Raw genomic sequence first — 21,077 nt, forward strand, 5'->3', positions numbered from 1 at the left:
CTTCACGACCCCCCCCCCCTTTTTTTAGTGTCGTCAGCCGTGCCTCCTGCCTCAGTCTGCATAACACCAGGGTGCACCAAGACACATGTCTTACCAAAAGCCCGGCAATGTCTAACGAGGTCATATGGAAGGGGGATACGGCCGAGACGACAATCAGCAAATCGCACGGCCAATTGATGCAATCTATCTAAGTAGTTTGGCAGCCACTGGGGTTGGCGAAGGTCGGGTAGATAACGCAATCTCAGTGGCGAGGAGTAGATAAGCGCGGGCCGTGTAACCCTCCTCGCTGCTTTGATCGAGAGCTTTTTTGCGGTGCATCCGTGCAGCAGTAAACAGCTCACATTTCAACAATTGGTGCTGGTTGACATAAATTTCTGTCTCCTTTTTTCCCCCCTTTCCTTCTTTCCTTCCTGTTTGGACGTCGGATAAGGGGCATTCATATTGTGTTCTATCTGCCCGCTATTATCAACGTTGGGTAGTACGGTACACGAATCAGCATACATAGTTATATACGTATTACTTATCACTTTCTTAGAGTGATCCCCCAGTTTGTTTTTATTTTTTCCCGCTCATTTATAGCACGGAAAAAAATCAGCATTTGAAAGGGCCCCTTTTTTTTTTTCTCTTTCTCCTAATCAACGTTATTTGTTTACGCCATGAGAGAACACACTTTTAGTTGGTATGTAACTGGGTGAGATGGGTAGAACGTAGCTAATAGGATAGGCCGCCTGGACCGGATGAGGTCAGCGTTACAGGTTCCTTTACCGGCTGGAAGGATCCGATTCCACTTGAGAAACAGCCGGATGAGTCGTTTGAAGTGACGGTTGAGCTGCCAGACGACAAAATTGAGTTCAAGGTATGGACGTTACAAACTTACTCTTACTACAGAAAGTAACTAACCGACTACAGTACATCCTCAACGGCACTGAATGGGTCATTGATCCAAACTTCACGACCGAGCAAGATGGTAAAGGGTTCACTAATAACGTGATCTATTCAGAGGACCTGGATAAAGAAAACCTGCCTCCGTCGGTCAATTCCATTGTGATCCCGGCTAATCCGAACGCCATTGAGGCCTTCGTTAAGCCTACTGATAACGACAGCGCAACACGAGAGATCAGCGAGAGGACGCCTTCTCCACTTCTAGACTCTAGTGAGAAGGAATCCGAGCCAATTGGAACCAGTACCGATAAGGTGGTGGATGACCTCCTCGCTGGCAGCGGTGCTACCGCCAACCAGGATCTGGCTGCCACTGTCTCAGATGAATCTGCCGATACCCCAGCCCAGCCGGAAGACGACGATCCAGCTGCAGAGGGCCAGGCCGCCTTTGAAATCAACCAAAGCGAGCCAGTCGACGTCAAGGCTACTGAGACCGCTAAGAATGAGGTGGAGGAGACGATACCTAGCGATGTCGATGCTCTGTCCACAAGCATAGCCAATGCGGAGGACGTTACGACTGTCGCAGATGATGAATCAAGTATAACACCACTTGCCCACTCTGAAGAATCGGCTGAACAGGAGCCTTCTGTAGAGGAAGAGACTACTGAGAAACTAATTGAGTCTAAGGATTCTGTCTCTGAGGCTGCTGAAAAGATTCCAGAGGAAGCAGTAGCCTCTGAGGAGCCAGCGAAGGATGTTGAGGAGCCGCCCAAGGGCGAATCCGGCGTAGAACCAGTAGAGGTTGCTGAAGAGCCAGTGAAGGAGGAACCCATTGAAGAGCCAACCAAGGATGAGTCCGAAGAGCCAGTGAAGGAAGACTCGGCTGAAGAGCCAATCGAAGAGGAATCCGCTGAGCGAGTTAAGGAAGCTGAACAACCGGAGAAGCTTGCTGACGAGCCAACCAAGGTGGAATCTATCGCGGAGCCAGTTAACGAGGTTGAAGAGGCGCTAACTGAAGAGCCAATCAAAGAAGAATCCGCTGAACCAGTCAAGGAGGCTGAAGAATCGGAGAAGCTTGCTGAAGAACCAGCCAACGTGGAATCCATCGAGGAGTCAGTTAGCGAGGTTGAAGACCCAATCGAACAGGATTCTGCTGAGCCAGTTAAGGAAGCTGAAGTACCGGAGCAGCTTGTTGACGAGCCAACCAAGGCGGAATCCGTCGAAGAGCCAGTTAACGAGGTTGAAGAGCCTCTGAAGGAGGACTCGGCTGAAGAGCCAATCGAAGGGGACTCTGTTGAGCCAGTTAAGAAAGCTGAAGAACCGGAGAAGCTTGCTGACGAGCCAACCAAGGCGGAATCCGTCGAGGAGCAAGTTAACGAGGTTGAAGAGCCTGTGAAGGAGGACTCGGCTGAAGAACCAATCGAGGAGGAATCCACTGAGCCAGTTAAGGAAGCTGAAGAACCGACCACTGAAGAGCCAATCGGAAAGGAAGCAGCTGAGCCAGTCAAGGAAACCAAAGAACCGGAGAAGCTTGCTGAAGAACCGATCAAGCTGGAATCCGTTGAGGAGCCAGTTAACGAGGTTGAAGAGCCTGTGAAGGAGGACTCGGCTGAAAAGGCAATCGAGGAGGAATCCACTGAGCCAGCTAATGGAGTTGACGAGCCAACCAAGGTAGAATTCGTCGAGGAGCCAGTTAACCAGGTTGAAGAGCCAGCTAATGAGGTTGAAGAGCCTGTCAACGTTGCTGAAGAGCCGTCTGAGGAAAAATCTGCTGAGCTTGTTCAGGCGGAATCCACCGAGCCAGAGAAGGTCGCTGAAGAGCCAACTAACGAACCTTCTGCTGAAGAGCCAGTTGATGAGGAATTTGTTGAGGAGCCATCCAAGGAAGTTGAAGAACCAGCCAAGGAGGAGTCCGTCGAAGAGCCTATCAAGGAGGTTGAAGAGCCAGTCCAGGAGGAATCCACTGGAGAGCCAGTAGCAGCTGGAGCCATTGCGGACGAATTCGAAGTGAAGCAAGCTCAGGTAGCGACCATTGAAGAACCATCTAAGGTCTCTCCCGAGGTGAAGGCCACTGAAGAATCCGTTGCGGAGGAATCGACTGAGGAGGCGTCAGAGGAGTCGGAACACAAGATTTCTGAGGAGGATGCCATTGAGGAGGACTCGAAGGCTGAGGTAGTTGAGGAGCCAGCTGAGGAAGTCGCTCCCAAGGAGGATGCCATTGAGGGCTCGAAGGCTGAGGTGGTTGAGGAGCCAGCTGAGGAAGTCACTGTCGAGGACAAGACTGCTGCAGATCCCACTGAAGATGCCACTGCTGAGTTTAAGGAGAAGACCGATGAGGAGTCAGAGGATATAATCGCTGAAGAGCCAGGTAAGGATATCTCTGCAGATGCCGAAAATATCACTGCTGAGACTGCTGAGACGGGCGCTGTTGACGAACCTGAAGTAGCAGCCGTTGAGGAACCAACCAAGGAGGAATCTGCCCAAGAGCTAGACAAGGAAGAGCCAGCGAAAGAAGAATCTGTCGAGGAACCAGCCGAGGATATTGAAGAGCTGGCTAAGGAGGAATCCATCGAAGGGCCTACTACGGCTGCTAATAATTCAATAGAGGAAGAATCCGAAGAGCCAGCAACGGTCGCTGAGGAGCCAGTAAAGGAGGGCTCTGTTGATCCAGTGAAGGAAGAAGTTGCCGAGGAGGCTGCCAACGAAGTTAAAGAATCGGGCAAGGAGATTGAGACCACGGAGCAATTCTCTGAAGATCCTGAACTCAATGCCGCTGAAGAACCAGCTAAGGAGATTTCTGATGTTGCAACCACTCCAGAGGAAGCGATTGAAGAAGAGCAAGCCGTAAAGATTGCCGAAGCTACGGCTAATGCAACGAGCGAAGAGGCTCAAGATGCCATTGTCAATGTATCTGAAGAGGAAAGAGCTTCTGAAGAAGCCACTACTGACGTCGCTGCTCCGGAGACTGAAGAAATCTCTATTGAGGACAAAAGCGACAAGCCTGACGTTCTGCCGGAATTGGCTACTGATATTTCTGAGGCTGATGTTGAGACGCCAGCGGAAGCGGAGCCAGTAATTGAAGATACCCCATCGGCTCCAGTCCTGGATGCTAAACCTTCCACCGAGGACTTGGACACTTCCGTTGCCCCAGAAGCTAAGGCCGTCAAGGCTAGGACTGAAGGCGAGGAAGCGGTTGAAGAGGTTGAAAAGGATATTGCCACTGAAGCTCCAGAAACCGAAGAGACTTTGTCCGAGAAGCCCGCCGAAGCTCCTAACGGCTCTCCTCAGATTGCTGCTGTAGAGGAGCCAGAGGAAGAAGAGGAAATTGCTGAGTCTGAGACTGCCGTAAAGTGCAGTCCAGTCGCCGAACAAGTGGCTACTGTTGCATCTACTTTGGCAGGAGATTCATTTGAGCCAGTAGCCGAGGGGCCATCTGAGCCAATTGCCGAGTCTGGAGAGGATGAACGACCGGGAAGCTCGGGCGCCGACATTGTTGCAGACAAGAAGGAAATTGAGCTGCAGGAAAATGCCGCTAATAGTGCGGCGGTTGATGATTCATATGAAGTTCTTTCCGAGAATGAGGTGGAGGATGATTCCTCGTCTAAGGTTCTGGTGGAACGGGAGGAATCGGAAGTTCTTGTTGCCAACGATCAGTCGGTTGTCGATATTTCATCAGAAACCGCTGAGTCTCAGAAGAACGAAAATGCGACAAAAGGGGCCGAAAGTGAGACCAGTTCCACCAGCGTGGATCAACCGACTGTTGAGCAGGATTCGGCTGGCGATGAGACCATGTCCATTCCAAGCAGCAATAACGGCGAGCCAGAGACAGTGAAGAATGTCGAGGAGGTGCCGCGATCTCTGAGCGAGTCTCCTCTCGTTGTGTCAGCGAACGAACCTTCTGAGGCTCCGGCGGCAGATCTTAATACCGAGTCTGTGCAGGCGACAATTGAGCAGACGAGTGAGAATGTTGGCGAGCAGTTGACGCGGCAGCATGCGTCTTCGATCTCCTCGATCACCCCACCAACGATTGCTAAGCCTGTCACTACGACTGTTGTTGACGAGGAGGTGGTTGTCGATGAGCCCGAGGCCGTTCAGGAGGCGGTTTCTGTGCCGGCGGCTGGCCAGGACGAGATTAGCATTGATGATGAACTTGACGACGAAACGACAGCGACTGAAGACGAAGAAGGATCCGAACCCGAACCAGTACCACAACCGGCAAAGAGAGCTGGTGTGTTTGCTCGACTCAAGTCGTGGATGTTTGGGTAATTAACTACTTGTTTTTTATTTCTTTTCTGTTCTCTCGCTATAGGTATATCATAATTAATTGGATATTATTTGCATACTCTTTGGGGCTTGTTCGTATCCATGCATGCAGCCAGCGGCGTAGTAACGTCCATTGACGGGCGCATGTATATGTCCTCCAAAAGTGCGTTAACGGGTTTTCAATGCGGATAAGTTCAGTGCATACGTAGAGCCTCAGGGGTAGTGAAAGGTGGGAGAATCAAATCAGTCTCACAATCTTACGCAGTTTATATTTGTAGCAATGCATCACCGCCTTGATTATACAGGGGGTAGACGTAAAATGCATCGCATGCGCGAAAAAAAAAGGCGTTGAAAAGGGTTCATGGCATATGTTGGAAAACAGCGCAGAAGAGGAGATTCGCTGAGATCGGGGAAATTCCAGGGTCCGCAGACATTATACATAGCATTATCGGCAATCGCAGATCCTTGCTCTGCAAGGGGAAATGTATGATTCGTACTGGGCCAGCGTTAATGTAAGAGGTAGGTGATGTGTGTGAAGCGACGAAAAATACACCATACCGGTAAATTGGGTCGACATATTGTAAGCTGAAGGTTTAACTAGTTGAATGAGCGCATTTTGACATTCCTGTGCCGTTAGTGGTGACATATTTTGTATACGATGAGGGACTACCTGTAATTAAGCTCTGAGAATGGACTGTGAGAACGGAATGAAGTTGATCACTTCGAGACAGGCAACATTTCACAGCTACAACTGTATATTTATTTACACGCGAAACAGCGATATGCTTGCTCGTACATGATTTGCAGACTATCCATGTGCATGGAAGTATACTTTATGTGGCGGGTATCTATGAATGATGGTAGAACAGGTACACTGTGTATAGTACACGTATCGGTCCTTATGCTACAGTATATAGCCGTAGTGAAGCGGCTGCACCTAAATGCATAAAGTACCATAAGGTCATGCATTTTACAGAATACCTGGCCAGGCCAAGTGGTCCCACAACAGCGCTGTATACGCACTGCAAGCACCTGCCCAACAGACTTAAATACAGGCTACCTATTGTATTACACAGGTAGTGCCTAACCCGCGTGCAAAAATATCATAGGACACGGCGTATCCCGATCTACAATCATTTGATTTGTACCAGTTTGTGTAGTATACATGTACCTGGCGTACCCGGCGTATTACCGGTAGGCTATATAGGAGAGCCTGTACAATATGCCTAGTACTACCGTCGCCGGTGCATAGTCGTCTACATGACCTCTACCGTATAGCTATATCCGGCATACGTCGTAGCAGTGCTTCAGTGTAGCACAGTTACATATGATGCGGGTAATTGTACATGGTAATATACAGGTGTCTCGCAGCGCGTTCCTGCTGTCACAAAAATCACCGTTGCATACTCAGCTCACCCTCAACCTCAACCGCGTCCAATTAACCCGAGCATATGCCCCAATTGGGCACCCCCTGTGGTACAATTACAGAGCTTCATGGTCCACCGCGTCTTGCACGTTCCGAGCCGCGAGATTCAACGGTCTGCCTAAAAATGGGTTTGGGCCCTATCTAGTCGGGTGAAACGCTTGTCTTTGTTGGCGGCATAAAATGGCATCATCGGCGAGTTTGTGCCCTGACCGCTTCTCGCTGGGACATAAAGAGAAACAAAAGAAAACCCAATCCGCAGGACGACCGTACTGGAGTGGTAGACGCCGGGAACCACAGAAATCCCGTAAAAAGGGCACTTAAGGGCCTTTATTCTCTCTTTCTCTGTCTTCTACTTGTTCGTATTTACATCACCGCCACCAAGGGGAGTTGAAAATTGATAAAGCGCCCACCTGGTATCTGGGGCCCACGGGAACTTAATTGAACGGTATAGCCGAAAGGAACAGGCATCCCTCCCCCCGAAAGAGGTCTGGCAATTCGTAGTGAGCACAAATAGTACGAGTATAGCAGTAAGTGAAATGAGTGAGATTTGACCCTCGAGGAGAGAAGGTTTTAGAGGGCGATTAGACTTGGAATTGGAGGGATTCCTACTTGTCTCTTAACCAAATCTACAAAGGGATCTGTAGTTAGAAACCGGCCTGGCTAATCTTATCCGTAGCGTATTACAGCACCACCACTGCTCTTACCCTGACCCTGGGCCGTGGCTCTCTTGTTGGACCATACAGCAGTTGGAGAGATAAAATAGACGAGGGGGGAGGGGACAGACGACTTTAATTAGAGCGTATCGTGAGGATCCCAGCTGTACCGGCATTATTATTATTATTATTCCTGGCGCGAACTTAACCTGGGTGTGAGCACACCACACGCTACGCGGCACATCATCATAATTTTAGGTCGAACACCGCCGCCCAATTTTAGCATTCCCAGGAAGAAGAAGAAAAAAAAAAAAAAAAGAAAAAGCAAACGGGGGTTTGTCTTAAATACCACCACCACGTTCAGACCTCCAATTACATCCCGAAACAACAACAATATTTCTGTCAAAAGCCTTTTTTTTCCTTCCTTCTCTCTCTCTCTAACTTCCAACCTTTGTGTAATTTTTTTCCACCTGCGGCATCGTCGAATATACTTCTCCAGCTTTCGCTTTTGAAGAGCTGATCTAGAGACGAGCGAGAGAGAGCAGGAGAGAGATACACCCACGGAGAAATTCGTCATCGACACGGTGTGCTTGTATATATCCTCAACTCCTAGTCCATCACCGCCCGTCACCACCACTACTCCCCTCCTCGATTTTGCACGCTCAACATTTACTAACCCGGTATTCAAAGATGGCCCGTCGATTAACGTCGCACGGATTTTGGATAAATTGCCTGATAGTGCTGGTACTGGGGCTGCTCTGCAGTAGTAACTCGAACAACCCCCTGGGCGTCCAGGCTAATAACGAAATTAACATATGCTCGTCGCAGAACACCGGCGCCAGCGGAAAGGTTCATGTAGACACTTTCCAGTCGATAGGCCTGTGTAGCGGGACGTGCAATGGCTACGCCTACGCCATCCTCCAAGGGAAGAGCTGCTGGTGCTCCAATTACACCCCTTCCGAGTCCACGTCTAACGGCAAGTGCAGCTCGGGATGTCCGGGGTATCAACAAGACAGCTGCGGCAACACGAATGACGACTTATACTCGTATATTTTGCTGGCGACCCCTAGCGGTACGGCATCTGCGTCGTCATCTTCGACATCTAGCACTTCTAGCACGAGCTCCAAGACTTCGAGCTCGAGCACTTCTAGTGCCACCAGTTCTGCGAGCTCGTCGTCTTCTTTATCATCATCATCATCTTCTTCTTCCTCTTCCTCCGCTTCTTCATCGTCCTCATCGAACACGCCAAAAGTGTCGGTGTTGACTATTACAGGGGCTGCCCAGACGCGCACTGTGACGCACTCTGGCGCAACCGGCTCGCCTGGGTCAGAGACTAACCAGGCGGAGCCAAACACGACGACTGGATCAGGCACAAGCATTGGGCTGCGCCCGGATAACAAGACAGCCTCGGACTCGGGCGGCTCGTTTTTTGACGACAAGGGCAAGGTCGCCGGGGTATTTACAGTCGTGGGCATCGTCGCCGCCGGCATCATTGCGGCAATTGTCTTCTTTGTGTTCAAGCACAACCGCGGATTGCAGCACTACCACCCCGAAGAAGGGTTTGAAGGCTCGTCGCCCGGCACACTCAACGGCGACTCCAAGGGCTTCCTCAACGGCAACTCGTACGGGTCATCGCAGCTCAAACGCGACCAGAGCGCCGCCACTACACTCGCCGGGCTCGGCTTTGACGAGAAGGCACGCATAGACAGCACAATTGTGCCGATAACCGTGGATCAGCGCCTCGATCCTGGCCAAATGTTTATGCAATGGGACCACAACGACTCGCGCAGGTCCCTCCAAGACGAGCACGATTATTCTAGAAAACTACGGGTCACCAATCCGGACAGCCGGTTATATAACGACGATGACGACGATTAAATTATTTCTCCCCTTTTTTTTATTATCATTTTTGCAGATTTAATACCAAAACCGCGCTACAGCATATATATACTCACTAGGTAGATGAATGGATACTATTCAATCAAACCATTTTACAAAGAGTAGATGAACTCGGTATTCTATCAAACCATATGTAACGAATGGATACTCAATCGACCATTTGCATTATGTCCGGAAGGCTATGCTGTTACAGAAGCAATAAGGGGGGGTATAGGAAGTGCTGGGGGTAGGTGTCAAATCTGACGCGAAGTGCGGCATTTGAGACACCAACCCGTCCAGCCGCGCAAAGTGCGGCGCACGCGGGCGGGTCTTGGCATGCATCCGCCTGCCTGCCGTCGAAGGTTTCCATGCGTTGTGCATGACGTAGCCAAGTCTTTCCATGGGGGGACCCGCCCTGCAAATCTCATCTATCGCTACCTTTTGTCGTCGTCAATATAACGTTGATTGAAGATAGCGTTTAATTCGTGCTGCCTTATAAACACAATTGTTAACAAGGAACTATTAAACTCAGTACTGGTAGTATCCATCCTCTAACTGGGGCTCTGCCCCAGACCCCCTGTTTGGGGGCCAGCCCCCAAACCCCTTTCCTCGGGATAGACAAGCTCCAATGCTGTAATACCGGTAATGATATCACTACAGGAGCATAACCAAACCTGTGGGGTGGATGGCTTCGCATTAAAACGTATTTACCTATAGTTACCGGTAGATGCGGGGAGCACAGACTTGCTACTCAGATGAGGAAGGGAGGCTACCTACTTTTCGTATGCCTCTCCGTAATGCTGAGACCAATTATTCATATGGAATTGGAGAATGAACAAAGCTTCGGGATAATGCACCGTCAAAGGACAGAACGATAATGGTAACTTGTGCATTCATCATCACTACACAGTATAGAAAAGAGAACAAGTGTCTATTCATCTACTTTTTGCAAATAGTTTGATCTAGCAGTGTCTTTATATTAACTACTAGTAGAATACGATCGTTAGGCGCTAATCATAGGTTGGATTAATCATACGAACACAACTGAGTATTGTGGGTATTAAGAAAAATAGCCCCCCGGCCTAGCAAAATCTCTTACTGGTACTCAATTTTCAATTGCTTTTATTACTTTCATGCTAATGGAGCATTATCACGTTCATTTTTCGTCTTTCATCTTCACATGAAACCCACGAACAATGTCGTAAAGCGCCGCATATTCTGCGGCGTAATATCTATTCGTAGCGACAATGAGATATACCATAACAACTCGAAAACCAGTCAAGCCGACATGTGTCATGAGCCATCGCGATTTCCATTATTTCAAAGCGAGCTGGTTGGGCGGCCGGTCGTCCGCCGTTAACCTCGGCAAAACGGTAGGGTTGGTCCGGGGCTCGGCCGATTCTGCTATAGCCGTTTCCCCGGCCTCCGAGACATTTTGCAGTAAGCGCTCACAGGCACCCTGGCATATGAAAGGCATACGGCGGCACAGACAAGTCCCGCGATAGCCGTCTGGAAAATGTGGAGTTCCGGGGAATCACCGTCAAAGACGAAATTTTAGCCCAAGAATACCAACGGAAATGGCGGCAAAATAGACCAATTTTATTTGCCCATTTGAGGAGAAGTTCCTTGAGCTTGTGTTTAAAACACAGGGTTGAGTTTTCTAGAATGAGTCTGGGGTAAGCCAATGGGATGAGCGTACCCTCCATCCATCCGAGTACAAACCGTGGCTGACTCAATACAAGCCGTGAAGTTGCCGAGGAATACTCGTGAGGCTGCATTACCCCAGACTGATCTGATGCGATATACGGTCGAATCAGTCCGGAGTCGGACTCGCCTCGGATGAAGGGGTCTGGAAACCCTATTAGTCAATAGCTAGCCAAGCAAGTATAAATAAACGAGTGGGGAATCCATTTCTTTATCATTCGTAGTTCGATTTAGCTGTCGTAGATATCAAGCTGAACTAGAAAAAAAATATGACTGACCTCAACAAAGAAGAGCAGCAGTTCCAGCAGCAGGTCGCCAAGCTCAAGGCCTGGTGGAGCGAACCGCGATGGAAGCGAACCAAGCGTGTTTACCCGGCTGAGGACATTGCGAAGAAGCGAGGCACTTTGGACATCCAGCATCCATCCAGCGTCCAGGCCGACAAGCTTTATCAGCTTTTGCAGGAGCACGACCGAAACAAGACGGCGTCGTTCACCTACGGTGCCCTCGACCCGGTCCAGGTGACCCAGATGGCCAAGTACCTCGACACTATCTACGTTTCGGGCTGGCAGTCTTCGTCCACTGCTTCGACTTCTAACGAGCCATCGCCAGATCTTGCCGACTACCCAATGGACACCGTTCCAAACAAGGTCGAGCACCTATGGTTTGCCCAGCTCTTCCACGACCGAAAGCAGCGAGAGGGACGGCTCACTGTGCCAAAGTCTGAACGAGCTAACCTGCCAAATATTGACTACCTGCGGCCAATCATTGCTGACGCTGATACTGGCCATGGCGGCCTTTCTGCCGTCGTCAAGCTGACCAAGATGTTCATTGAGCGAGGCGCCGCCGGTATCCACATTGAGGACCAGATGCCCGGCACCAAGAAGTGCGGCCACATGGCGGGTAAGGTGCTCGTCCCCATCCAGGAGCACATCAACCGACTCATTGCCATTCGATGCGCCGCCGATATCTTCGGCTCTAACCTGCTTGCCATTGCGCGAACCGATTCCGAGGCTGCTACTCTGCTGACCTCCACCATTGACGCGCGAGACCACTACTTCATTGTCGGTGCTACTAACCCAGACCTGCCCCCGCTCATCGACATTATGGTCGAGGCTGAGAGCAAGGGAATTTACGGAGAGGCTCTTGCCAAGATTGAGCAGGAGTGGGTCGAGCGGGCCGGTCTCAAGCTCTTCCACGAGGCCGTCATTGACGAGATCAACAAGGGCTCCCACGCTAACAAGGCCGAGCTCATCAAGCAGTTCACTTCGGTCGTGCACCCGCTCGCCGGTGTGTCCCACGCCAAGGCCCGAGCGCTTGCTAAGAAGCTGCTCGGCAAGGACATCTTCTTCGACTGGGAGGCGGCCCGAGTCCGAGAGGGCTACTACCGATACCAGGGCGGCACCGAGTGCGCCATCAACCGAGGCCGAGCCTATGCTCCATACGCCGACCTTATCTGGATGGAGTCCAAGCTGCCGGACTATGCCCAGGCCAAGCAGTTTGCTGAGGGCATCAAGGCTGCTTACCCAGACCAGTGGCTCGCTTACAACCTGTCTCCATCGTTCAACTGGACGACTGCCATGTCTTCAGAGGACCAGAAGACGTACATCAGCCGGCTGGCCAAGCTCGGCTACGTCTGGCAGTTCATTACGCTGGCCGGTCTCCACACTAACGCTCTTATTTCCGACACCTTTGCGAAGAACTATGCCAAGAGTGGCATGCAGGCGTACGGCGGGCTCATTCAGGACCAGGAGATCAAGAATGGCGTTGATGTCGTCAAGCACCAGAAGTGGTCTGGCGCTGAGTACATTGACAACATTCTGCGCACCATCCAGGGCGGTGTTTCTTCCACTTCTGCCATGGGCAAGGGTGTCACTGAGGAGCAGTTCAAGAGCTCTCTATAAAACCTTTTTATTTAGCATTCGCATACGCAATAATGGACACGTTCTAACCACTTTACTTGATCTACTCTGTAAATTTCAATGGTACCCCATCTACTCTGTATAGTTATTTACTGATGTGCCCGATCTACTCTGTATGTTATTCAATGGTGTGCCCGGTCTACTCTGTATAGTTATCTATGGTGTAGTCTGCGAGATCATCCTGGCGGATGGGCTGTTCCGGCTTCCGGAGGCATCCCTGCACGGCTCGCTGCAACATGAGAGACAATCGAATACTGTACGAAATAATTGATCGAATACCTATGTTCATGAAATAATTCATTGCGTGCCAATTTTTAGGAGACGGCGAGTATTTGAATATTCAAAGATGTTTGTGGTTTTCGGCTGGTTGTAGCAGCGGTACCAAAGCTTTTCTGATGTACTAAGCGAAGCCTAGGCCGTTTAAAGCTAACCAATTTAAGGGTTTCATAGACGACGCATGGTTCATGAATATTCAACTAGCAATTGTTTGGTGTAATACGGTATATATCTTTAGAAAATTCCACCCCATATAGATTGACAGACAATTAATTTTCTTGTATAACGTTATCCTCTACAGTGTAGTAAGAGAGAGGCTACAAAGTATAGCACATCTTTCCATACTACAGTACCAAAAATTATAACCATGATTATTCAAAGGATCTAACTAACCATCCATGCTAAGATTTACCGATACAGTGTACCTGTATACTGTACAATACACTGTACAATACACTGGACTAGCGATGCGAGTGACGCCTTGAGACAAATGGAATGTCGCCGACCAGCATGAAACGACGTTTGCCCCTCCTCCCCCCACCCAGAAGAGAGAATTGCTGCAGCAGAGCAGCCGGGGATACGGGGGAACCGTTTCCCCCCAAGATCCAACGAAGAATCCAAAGAGATCTACGAAGGGGCAACCAGTGGGGGCATCCTAGTGGGGAGTGGGATATGGAAAACGCCTACCAGTAGTACAATTCGGAAGAAACGACTCAAAACGAAAGGCCACATTTAGTCCATATATTGAACCAATGAGCCCACTAATAGAGCATACCGTTTCGATAAACCCAATAATGGCGTTACGTCAGATACGATGAAACGGTCAACGGCGGAAGATCTCACCCCAGAGTTTTTCCGCCACGGCCAAAATCCCGATTCGTCCGGAAAAATAGAAATTTGTCGCTCCACCTGGCAAACGAGACATACAAATAGCGCACATTTCCTCCATCTCCTCATCTTTGATTCATACACTAGCATACACTCATAAAGCTAGACGCCACTAGACTAAAACGAATAGAAGAATTAGAGATGTCGGCGATTTGGAAGGAACCACACAAGCGATACAACCCACTGCGGGGCTCATGGGTACTGTGTTCGCCCCACCGGACCCAGCGACCGTGGCAGGGCCAGCAGGAGAGCGCCTCGGGCGAGAAGCGGCCAGCGTACGACCCACAGTGCTACCTGTGCCCGGGCAACACGCGGTCGCAGGGCCAGCAGAACCCCCAGTACCCCGAGACGTTTGTGTTTGTCAATGACTTCAGCGCCGTCAAGCCGCTCGAGTCAATGGGCGCTGCGGCCCAGGGCGAGGCCACCGCTTCGTCCTCGGAGCTCATGAGGGCTGAGCGCGTCAGCGGCAAGTGCGTCGTCATCTGCTTCAATCCGCGCCACGATCTGACGCTCGCCCAGATGTCGCAGGCCGAGATCGTGCGCGTTGTCGAGGTCTGGAAGGACGTGTACCGCGATGCCGTAGCCAACCCGGAGGTCAAATACTGCCAGATCTTTGAGAACAAGGGCGCCGCCATGGGCTGCTCGAACCCGCACCCGCACGGCCAGGCGTGGATGACCAGCGTTGTCCCCGAGGAGCCGGCAGTGGAGCACGAGTGCATGACGAAGTACCACGCCCAGCACGGCCGGGGCATGCTCGAGGACTACGTGGCGCAGGAGCTGGCGGCCCACGAGACGGGCGACGACTCGCAGGACCGCGTCGTCGAGCTCAACGCGTCGTTCGTGGCCGTCGTGCCTTTCTGGGCCACCTGGCCGTTTGAGATCATGGTAATCTCGCGGCGCAAGGTCGGCTCCGTGGCCGACCTGACCGCCCAGGAGTCGCAGGACTTTGCCGAAATTCTCGGCCGTGTCGCACTACGCTACGACAACCTCTTCGAGACCTCGTTCCCGTACTCAATGGGCCTGCACCAGGCGTTCGCCGAGCACAGCGAGTCCTCCGTCGAGCATCTCCACGTGCACTTCTACCCGCCGCTGCTGCGGTCCGCGACCGTCAAGAAGTTCCTCGTAGGCTTCGAGATGCTCGGCATGCCCCAGCGTGACCTGACCCCAGAGACCGCCGCCTCTACTCTGCGAAAGGTCAACATCGACAAGCACTACACCGAGAAGTAAAGTTGTAATGAACATTTGTAATGGCTTTCCCTTCGGCTCTGTCTACCTTTGGGGGGCCAGCCCCCCAAACCCCAAACCCCCCCCCCCCGTGGCTCCGCTTCGCGGAGGTTGTTGCAGCTCTGTGTACCGTCAATTCATTCCAGTCAATTTGCTTTAGTGACTCTTATCGGTTAGGCAGGGTATGTATATGAGTTCCTAACTCCAACTGGTGTTTACTGCGTATTACGACTGTTGATATACACTGATGGATACCTCAATTGAGTTCAGTATACAGTAGTAGTATATGAGTCGTGACATTATTCACCACCTGGGCTTTAAGAGGGGAAAACCTGGCATCCCTCAATTGACGCAAACTACCTTAGAGGTTTTGAAAACGACCACACATACTTCCCGACTCGGATCATCTCAGGGGTAATACCGGCGTATGAGTGACTTGTAATGTTTGTAAAAGATCCTGATAAGATAAGAAGAGATGATTTTAGCTTGATTAAAAAGAATAACATGTTAATGGTACTGCTTCTACAATATTTCACTTTTGATCTTGGGAATTGAAGAGCAACATGCCGGATTTAGTACACTTTATTGTATGAAGAGAAATATCTAAAACTCATCAGGGTTAGTATTAACACGTTATACCACCTTTTAATCTTGATTACGGAGAAATGCTGGACCTCCAATCATGCAGCAGCACTGGTAGTAAAAAAATCCGGGGTTGGATCTGTGGATAAGGCAAAGTAAGGGAGGTCGATATCGGGTCTGAGCCCGGTAATCGCCTGGATACCTGCGATAATTTGAATGAGCCTACGCTACATTACGTATGGGTTGGTAGAAGTGTTCTTCAGCACTATGCGAATTTCCCCAGTATGCTGACGATACACGCTACCATGAATTCGATTATTTAAAGACTACCTCTTAGTAATATGCAAATACAGTAGTAATAGTAGCTATCCTGAGCACAATCACTCGGCGTAGTAGAGCCAGATACTCCGATTATAACGGTACGACATGATGAGACATGATGAGACATTTTTTTCCCGAGGACGCACTGAGCCGGAAAAATTCGACACCCCTTCATCGCCGATCATTCCACCTCGGACTCAGATATAGAAAAAAATGGACAACCAGCACGCTATCGAGGTCCGTAGCGTGTCGCGGATGATGATGGCACTCACCGTGCTGACGTCGTTCTGTGGGTTCCTCTTTGGGTACGACACGGGGTACATCTCCGGCGCACTCGTCGTCATTGGCCGCGACCTCAGCAACCGGACCTTGTCGACCGGCGACAAGGAGTTGATCACCAGCGCAACCTCTCTCGGCGCGCTTATATTCGCGCTTGTGGGCGGACCGCTGGCCGACTTTGTCGGGCGGAAGTGGACCATCACCGGGGCTAACGTTCTCTTCATCGCCGGAGCCATCTGCCAGGTGTGCGCTCACACAGTTTGGACGATGATCGCCGGCCGGTTCGTCATGGGTGCGGGCGTGGGAATTGCGTCGCTCGTGGCGCCCATGTACATCAGCGAGATGGCCCCATCGCGAGTTCGAGGGCGGCTTATTGTCATCAACGTGCTGGCCATCACCGGTGGACAACTCATTGCCTATGCCATTGGCGCTGGATTGGCTCACGTGGCTAACGGCTGGCGCATCATGGTCGGCCTCTCGCTTGTCCCCGCAGTCGTCCAGATGGTCCTCTTTGTTCTCATGCCCGAGACTCCACGGTTCCTCGTGCGGCGCGGAAGACTAGACGATGCCAAGGCCGTCCTGAGCCGGGTGTACAAGGATTCCACAGAGCAGGAAATCGCCGCCAAGGTAGACGACCTCGTATTCCACACGACATCGTCAATTGCCGGAGAGGAAGACGGGCGTCCCTGGTACCAGCGGCTGGCGAAAAAGCTACAGGACCTGCACTTTGTACCATGCAACCTGCGGGCGCTGGTCATTGCGTGCGGTCTCCAGGGCATCCAGCAATTTTCCGGGTGGAACTCGCTCATGTACTTCTCGGCGACGGTGTTCGAGTCGGTCGGGTTCGACGACCCGACAGCTGTCTCGATCATCATCTCGGGGACGAACTTTGTGTTCACCATTGTCGCGTTTCTCATCATCGATAAAATTGGCCGGCGCCGCATGCTGCTATGCACAGTCTGGGGCATGGCACTGGGACTCGTGCTTAACGCTATTGCGTTTCACTTCCTGCCGGACAATGCGACGACCCAGGGCACGCCCATGAGCGGCTGGGCCATCGTCGTCATCATCTCCATGCTCATTTACGCAGCCTTCTACGCGACTGGCATCGGCAATGTGCCTTGGCAGCAAAGTGAGATGTTCGCCATGGACGTGCGCAGCGTCGGCTCCGCGTTCGCCACGGCGACGAACTGGGCTGGTTCACTTATTGTGTCTTCGACTTTCCTGACCATGCTCAACAACATCACGCCGACCGGCACGTTTGCCTTCTACGCTGGGCTGTGCGTGCTGGGCGAGCTTTTTGTGTACTTCCTCTACCCGGAGACGGCGGGCATGACCATTGAGGAAGTCCAGGGCCTGCTCAGTGGAGGGTTCAACGTCAAGCTTTCGGTGCTCAAGAACAAGCAGCTCAAGCAGGTCTACGCTGAAAAGCAGGCTCTTCCTACCGCGTTTTCGTCAGAGCACGTCGAAGACAAGACTCCAAGCCCGCTAGCGCTCTCCGCCACTTCCACGAATAACTAACGATATTTTTTTGTGCCACTACTCCATACTAATCATGAATTATTACTGCTGTCCCCAACCCCCCGTAGCTCCGCTTTGTAAAGATCATTGGTGTAACAGGCGCACTATGGAAGGTCTTATAGCAGCTACTGGATTACGATTCAATAATTCGCACAAATACCACCAATTGCCAAAAGTGCCACCACATCTATTAAGCGATTATACCACTCATCAAATACCTCGTTATTGATAATATCACGTACCGTATTACAACCCTCACTGTAACACGTCGCACTCCATGTAATAGCTATCCATATATCGGGCCAGTATCACCTATTATCAAGCAATGGTACTACTAAATACAGAGTGCGATACCTACACAGACCCCTCCGTGCAGCGAAGCCGCGGAGGATTGCGAGCTGTCTCCCTCAAGTAGTACAGATGAATTGACATTGCTACCGTATATCACAAGTGGTACATTTACCATGCAATTGACAAATGGGCTAATATTGTCAATGTAGTACACCATATTACACCAATGTTATCTCATCCAGCAGTAGTACTGTGGCTCTGGGCTGTTCTACAAATTACACTACCTGTGTCTCCTACGCAGTCACACCTTCGTTTTGTAGTGGCTCGCGCAGCGAACCATCGTAGGGGGTAACTGTACCATATGGATACAATTATTCATGGGGTGTCAATTATCACAATGCATACATCACGCCAATCCACGTGGATCCTCCTTCAAAACGCAGCAACATTGCCTTGGAATAACTTGCGGGGTTCTCGCCAATTCGCCGAAAGCCCCCCAGATCGCACCCCTCCCCCGAGGGCTCTACGATTGGTCTACGATTGGCCGCGGACCGACCAATCGATCGCGAAGTATGTCGCGATCGATTATCCGATATAAACTCGGTGATTTAACATAGCTAGTTCAGTAAATATTGCGTGTAGACCAGCCAGTTACTAAAAATACATCGCCGAGCCTAAGAACCTTCTAAAATGAGCAGGAAAATGGAGGCCACAAAATAAATCAAAATAATAAATAACGAATAGCCTGTAAGTGTTCATCCGCTCACTTGTGTGTAAATGGACTGGTTGGGCCGTGTATGTTCTAAAATAAAACGGTGTCTCAATAATGGGAGGCCGCACGGCCCCCGCCAGCAAGGGGGGTTGCCCTTCACCAATTTTTTGTGGTGATGTCATCCAACCTACTTTTCTGTTCACGAAGCCCCCCCATCGAAACAGCAGATTAGACGACAGTGCAAGACACAGATCTGTGGGCACGGTAGAGCTGAGGGCGTAGGAAAATATATTCACCACTTGGGATAGAAGCATACGCCAAGGACTTGGTCCAAAGTCTTTCACTTTCCCTCTTTTCAAACACACTGGACCCACCTACCCCCCGTAGCGTAAAAAAGCGGGAAAAAAAACTCTAATCGGGGTTTTTGCCAGCCGTCGCGAAATTTCCAGGTCTCCTATAGCGGCTATGAACCAGACGGAGAAGCAGCAGAGCTATCCGCAGGCTCCTCGCCCGACGACATTCGACTTAGAGCCAAATCCGTTTGAACAGAGCTTCGCGGGTAAGGACGGGGATGGTAAAGAGGGTAGTGCTCAGGCCAACCAGGCCCATCCCCAGCAACATCAACAACAGTCGCAGCAGCCCGCATTAACTCCGGGCGGCAGGAGACTACTACCTCCACTGGCCTCGATCACGTCTCCGGCTTCGCTGTTGTCGAATCCGACAACCCCAGGCGGAAGCTGGGCTGGATTGCGGCAGGGGCAGCTGTCTCCAGCAATTCTTCAAAATGGTATGGCCAATGGCGGACAGCCGGTAACGACGGGACCACCACAAGCGACTCCTCCGCCGCTGACTAACGGGACCGGGAACGCGCCCTCATCGGCGTCCTTCTCATCGTTTGTGTCTTCACTGCGGAAGTCGGGGCTGAACCTAAACGACGCGAGTATCCGAACGGGGTTGACTCCGGGCGGGAGCGGAACGATGTTCCCGACACCGGGCCCCACGACCGCCGCCATCCTCGGGCTGCAAGTGCAAGACTATAACCAGGTCAATCAACAACCACAACCTGGTCAGACGGCAGATTACACTAATACGACCGCGGTGACATCCGCTAACAATGGCCGCTACGCACAGTTGGCGTTCCCGACATCACAGGCCCCGCCGCCGCAGGCAGCGTACCAGCCTCCCGTGACTCAGCATCAATCTCAGCCGCATGCGGCGCATGCGGCGCCGTCCACTACTACTACAGCTACGACGGCACCAACTACGACTGTGGCACCAACTATTACGGCCAGCAACGGATACAATGCGGGCGGCAATTCGAATTATCAACACGCCGCAGCATCGGCTGTCGCTAGCGCGGCTGCCCAGGTAGCAATCGCTCAGGTAGCATCAGGCGCTAGTAGTAGTGTGTCGCCTCCCATCAAGGAGGAATCCACTGAAGCTACTGCGGGCCCGGTCGAAGCCAAGAAGCGCAAGAAGCCTGAGAAAAAGAAAGAGCCTGCATCGAAGCGAGCGCGTCGGTCGCCTATAGCTCCGAAACCCCGATCCACCAAAGGGGAGGAGGAGGATACCGACAACAACGCCAAGAGCGAAAACAGCAGTGTTACTAACGACGAGATAAAAGCGGAGATGGACATGGAGATGGAGGATAGCGGAGACGAGACCAAGCCCAAAAAAGGCGGGCGGAAGGGCAAATTGTCTGACGAAGAGAAGCGGAAGAGTTTCCTCGAGCGGAATCGGATTGCTGCCCTCAAGTGTCGGCAAAGGAAAAAGCAGTGGCTATCGAACCTACAAGCCAAGGTTGAGTTTTTCCAGACCGAGAACGAGCAGCTGGCGAACCAGGTGACGGCGCTACGCGAGCAGGTCATGAACCTACGGCAGGTCATTGTCAACCACAGGGATTGCCCGACGTTCATCCCTCCGGAATCGCTCGCTGCCGTGCTTGGACCTGATCCAACCCAGCAGACAGCCCAGGGCCTTCCACCACCACCACCACCACCACCACCACCACCACCACCTCCTCCTCCGCCTGTAGCTGGACCTGGGCCCGGTCAGCCGATGGCAGCGCCCCCGACTGCCAATGGCCAGATGATGATCCAGGTACCGCCGCCACAACCTCTAACGACACAGGTAAACGTAGGCATGGCCCCCGGCCAAGCTCCGCACATGCCACACCCAGTTGCAGCGGCCGCAATGGGCCAGCCTGTATGGCCTATGCAGCAATGACGATAACGAACCATTCATTAACCACCCATTAACCA

At 51.5% G+C, this 21,077-nt stretch overlaps 6 protein-coding genes across 6 annotated transcripts; all 6 read left to right on the plus strand.

Moving 5' to 3' along the window:
• Positions 1-656: 656 nt before the first annotated feature.
• TRVA0_037S00364 (uncharacterized protein) lies at positions 657-5,145 on the plus strand (the record flags this gene model as incomplete). The annotated part of the gene is made up of 3 exons (XM_076686389.1): positions 657-679; positions 724-856; positions 910-5,145. The coding sequence occupies 3 exons, from the start codon at positions 657-659 to the stop codon at positions 5,143-5,145; spliced, it is 4,392 nt and encodes a 1,463-aa protein (XP_076539336.1).
• A 1,814-nt stretch (positions 5,146-6,959) lies between these two features.
• On the plus strand, positions 6,960-9,099 carry TRVA0_037S00386 (uncharacterized protein; the record flags this gene model as incomplete). Its single annotated transcript, XM_076686390.1, has 2 exons — positions 6,960-7,095; positions 7,245-9,099. Exon 2 carries the CDS (start codon positions 7,912-7,914, stop codon positions 9,097-9,099), a length of 1,188 nt encoding a protein of 395 aa, XP_076539337.1. The 5' UTR covers positions 6,960-7,095; positions 7,245-7,911.
• A 1,973-nt stretch (positions 9,100-11,072) lies between these two features.
• ICL1 (isocitrate lyase 1) lies at positions 11,073-12,704 on the plus strand (the record flags this gene model as incomplete). The annotated part of the gene is made up of 1 exon (XM_076686391.1): positions 11,073-12,704. One exon carries the CDS (start codon positions 11,073-11,075, stop codon positions 12,702-12,704), a length of 1,632 nt encoding a protein of 543 aa, XP_076539338.1.
• A 1,323-nt stretch (positions 12,705-14,027) lies between these two features.
• Positions 14,028-15,113, plus strand: GAL7 (UDP-glucose:hexose-1-phosphate uridylyltransferase; the record flags this gene model as incomplete). The annotated part of the gene is made up of 1 exon (XM_076686392.1): positions 14,028-15,113. One exon carries the CDS (start codon positions 14,028-14,030, stop codon positions 15,111-15,113), a length of 1,086 nt encoding a protein of 361 aa, XP_076539339.1.
• Positions 15,114-16,226: 1,113 nt separating this feature from the next.
• Positions 16,227-17,813, plus strand: ITR1 (sugar porter family MFS transporter; the record flags this gene model as incomplete). Its single annotated transcript, XM_076686393.1, has 1 exon — positions 16,227-17,813. One exon carries the CDS (start codon positions 16,227-16,229, stop codon positions 17,811-17,813), a length of 1,587 nt encoding a protein of 528 aa, XP_076539340.1.
• Positions 17,814-19,281: 1,468 nt separating this feature from the next.
• On the plus strand, positions 19,282-21,042 carry TRVA0_037S00474 (uncharacterized protein; the record flags this gene model as incomplete). The annotated part of the gene is made up of 1 exon (XM_076686394.1): positions 19,282-21,042. One exon carries the CDS (start codon positions 19,282-19,284, stop codon positions 21,040-21,042), a length of 1,761 nt encoding a protein of 586 aa, XP_076539341.1.
• Positions 21,043-21,077: the final 35 nt, after the last annotated feature.

This window comes from Trichomonascus vanleenenianus, assembly GCF_965637985.1.
Source record: "Trichomonascus vanleenenianus strain CLIB 3782 genome assembly, contig: TRVA0_037S, whole genome shotgun sequence".
In the NCBI taxonomy this organism is placed as follows: Eukaryota; Fungi; Ascomycota; class Dipodascomycetes; order Dipodascales; family Trichomonascaceae; genus Blastobotrys; species Blastobotrys vanleenenianus.